The sequence below is a fragment of the Crocuta crocuta genome, unplaced genomic scaffold (assembly GCF_008692635.1).
Source record: "Crocuta crocuta isolate KB4526 unplaced genomic scaffold, BGI_CrCroc_1.0 scaffold110, whole genome shotgun sequence".
Taxonomy (NCBI): domain Eukaryota; kingdom Metazoa; phylum Chordata; class Mammalia; order Carnivora; family Hyaenidae; genus Crocuta; species Crocuta crocuta.
The window spans coordinates 2,138,699-2,142,224 of NW_027527386.1; the positions used below are offsets into that span (position 1 = coordinate 2,138,699).

The window sequence follows — 3,526 nt, forward strand, 5'->3', positions numbered from 1 at the left end:
GTCCCCGGGTCTGGGGGCGGGGGTCCAGGCCTGGCCCAGCCAGGGGCGGGGAGGGGCGGGGCAGGGAGGGGAGAGCAAGGGCCCGAGCCCCGCCCGCTCCCGCGCCCCCTCCCCTGGCCCTACCGCGCAGGAGGCGGTGGCGCACACGCACAGCTGCTTCATGGCGGCCAGGGCGCCAGGTGCCCGGCTCGGTGCTCCGGGAGGCCACGGCGNGGGTCGCAGGTGCCTGCGGGCCTCCGCCCTCTCGGCGGACACAGCCTCCCCCTGCCGCCGCGCCATCATTCCTTCCCTCTCGCACCAGTGGGACCCGGCGGTCTGACGAACTCGAGTTTGAATCCAGGGCCCTGCACCCCGACCCACCACATTTACCGCCTACACGACCCAGCCAGGGTACTTGCTTACCTGCTTTGGACTTCACCTTCCTCATCTGGAAAATGGGGTTCAAAACAAACAGTAGCTACCGCGCGCAGAGTGTTTTCCAGAGGACTAACGGGATAACTACGTGAAGCCCTCCCCGGTGCCCGGTACATAGTAAGTGCTCAATAAACACGGACTCATTCACCAAAGATGTGCTTCAGCCCAAGTGCACAGCTCATGCTGGATCCTGGGGACACCGGCCGTAGATGCACACGGCTCCTCCAAGGGGCTGGTGGGGTCTGTTCGCGGGTGTTTTTCTCAGACTGGGAGGCCCTTGACCGCAGGGCCAGGCTGAGGCCTCCCTGGCACAGACCTGGCGCCCCAGGGTGGGGTGCGAGAGTCGATAAATGTTTGCTGAGTGAATGAACGACTCACAAGGCCAGGCGCTCTGAGCCACGTGCATTTCATTTACTGACTCCATTTGTCCTCCCGGGGGATGCCCCGCGGTGACGAGACAATGTCCCCGCTATCACCGGGGTCCCCGGGGAGACATGTACACCCATGGATTGCTGACCCAGGGTGATCGGGCTGTGACGGGGGCAGCCCAGGCCAGCTGGGAGCTCAGAGAGGACTCCTGACACTGGGTAGTCTGGGAGGGCTTCCCAGAAGAGAGGGCATCTGAGTTGAAACTTGGAGGATGGGCAGGAGTTTGGGGGGGGGGGTTGCAGGGACAAGATCGTGTTCAGGAGAAACTGAAATTATTGCTCGCCTCAACCAGCCCCGTTACCTGTGCCCTGATCCAGGACCAGGTGGATGGGGGTCGTAACTTAAGGGTAGGGCAGAGGAAGAGGTGTGTCCCCAGAAGGAGCGGGGAACCAGGAATGTGGGACATGAGGGGGGCCCAATAAAGGTTCCAAAAGGCAGGATGTTGTGGCTGCAGATTCCCAAAGGGGCCAGCAGAGGTGGGGGTGGAGGAGGACACAGGGATGAGGGGAGAGAGCGGGGAGGAGTACAGACATGGCCTTCCGGAACTTGAGTTTAGCGGCAGTGGCTGCAGACAGGAGGAGGGGGCCTGACTCCAGCTGGGTCTGTTCTGCACGCTGTGTGGCTTTGGGCTAGTCACGCCCCTTCTCTGGGGCTCAATTCCCCAACCGCTCAACGGGGCAGATAACAGACAGCGTAAAGCCGGGCTCCTCCACTGAGGCACTGCGTACATTTGGGGCCAGATTGGGACCAGATCGTTCTCTGCTGGGGGGCTGCATGGGTACCAGGGGGCGGGGTGCTGAGCAGCATCCCTGGCCCCCACCCACTTGATGCCAGGAGTACCCCCAGTGTGACAACCACAGATGTCCCCAGACATGTCTCGGGCTCCTGGGAGGCAAGATCTGCCTGTGATTCTTCTTAGACACCTTTGAGCAGGAGGAAGGAGAGGTGAGGCAGGGAAATGGAGAGTTTGGTACTAAGCAGTTGGGGAGGGGTGGGTGTTGAGGGCTCCCGCCCCTCACACCCAGAGGCAGAGTGCCCCTCTTGGGCGCGCCCACAGAGGAGACCGAAATGCATCTCCCGGCTCAGGCCTCGGATCTCCAAGTGCCTTGCCCTGGATTCTGTGCAAGCTCACGCAGACACCCCTCGAAAGCCCCCGAAGCGCGTGTGGGCACCACCATCCCCCCAGGGGGCCGGGCCAAGTCTTGACATCACCACCCTCCTCTCACGCCGCGCCCGGCCCACCAGCCAACCCTGCAAACTCCATCCACGTACCCCGGCTTGCCTGTGGTCCAGCCCCATCACCGCGGGCTCCATCTCCGGGTGCCTCCTCCCTGGTCTCCTGGCTTCTGCCCTTGGCTCCCACCTTCCTTCTGCCCAGCAGCCTCCACAGCCTCACTCAGCGTAAAATCCGGACTGCTCCGGGGCCCACAGGTTCTACAGAAACTGGTCCCCGGGACCACATCCCACTCCGCCCCCTCCCTGGCTTCACGTAGCTTAAGAGCTAAGAATGGTTTTTACACTTATATAAGTCGTTGGGGGGGGGGGGGCGATCAAAAGGAGAGCAATATCTTTGATGGGATGTATGACAATGACATGAAATCCACATTTCATGTCCGTAAATAACGTTTCAGCGGGACGGAGCCATTGGCAGAATTGAGGTCTGAGGGCCCTTGGTGACAAAAATATTACCGCCTGGCCCTTCACGGGGACAGTCTGCCCGCCCCTGCTCTACACGGTAGCCCCAACTTCCTGAGCTCATCTCCCCTACGGATCCCCTGGTCGGACCCTTCACGGTGGCCTCCTTCCTAGCCCTGGCCTGGACTCCCACTGCGCCCTCTGCCTAGAGCACCCCCCTCCCCCACTGTCTACAAGGCTGTACCCCTCCTATGGGCTACACTGGACGCCCCCCAAAGAGGGTTTATTAGCAGGGTTTTTCTCCCCCGTTCTCACGAGCGGATGCCACACTGTGTATCCTCCCGATACGTTGCTTCCCCTCGGTCTCTGCCCCCCCCGAGATGTCAGCTCTGCACGGGCAGGCATTTTGTCCTNACAGTGCTGGGCGACCTGTTCAAAAATTATTAGGAATTTCCAGATGGTGAGAAGAGAGCATGAAACCAAACTGGGGCCCTTCCGAGTGAGGGTCTGCGAAGCTGGCCCCGATCTCCCGCGCCCACAACAGGGCCTGGCACGTAGCATGTGCCCACTCAGTGTCTGTTGAAGGAATTAAAGCAATAGTGACTCTGGAGAATGAAAATGAGGGACAGACTTTCCAGGAAGCACTGAGGAACTGGGACTCCGTGGGTCTCTAAAAACTCCAATCTTCTTGCTTGTGAGGTTTTTCTAAAACTTGAAATAATGGAGAGGCAGGGGTGGGAGGGGGGAGCCCAGGACTAGGCTCACGGCTCCAGTTAAATCCCATCTTACAGATAGAAAAACTGAGGCCCTGAAGGGTTCCAAGAAGGCTCAGAGCAGGTACCACGATGTGTTGGGGACTTGAAGAAAAGGCTGGTATTAAAGGAGCAGAAGGGGGGCCTGGGGGGCCCGTCAGCTGAGCATCAGCCTTCCACTCGGGTCATGATCTCGCGGTTCATGAGTTCGGGCCCCACATCGGGCTCTGTGCTGACAGCAGTATAGTCCGCTTGGGCTCCTCTGTCCCCCACTCTCTGCCCCTCCCCTGCGCACT

The 3,526-nt window shown here is 60.5% G+C and overlaps 1 protein-coding gene across 1 annotated transcript in view; it reads right to left on the bottom strand.

Annotated features, from left to right (window-relative positions):
* ANKRD24 (ankyrin repeat domain 24) overlaps window positions 1–162 on the bottom strand; it is a 15,622-nt gene extending 15,460 nt beyond the window's left edge. Inside the window, exon 1 of the mRNA XM_077751742.1 lies at window positions 124–162. Coding sequence (XP_077607868.1) covers window positions 124–162 — 39 coding nt within the window. The remainder of the gene's footprint in view (window positions 1–123) is intronic.
* Between the last annotated feature and the right edge of the window lie 3,364 nt (window positions 163–3,526).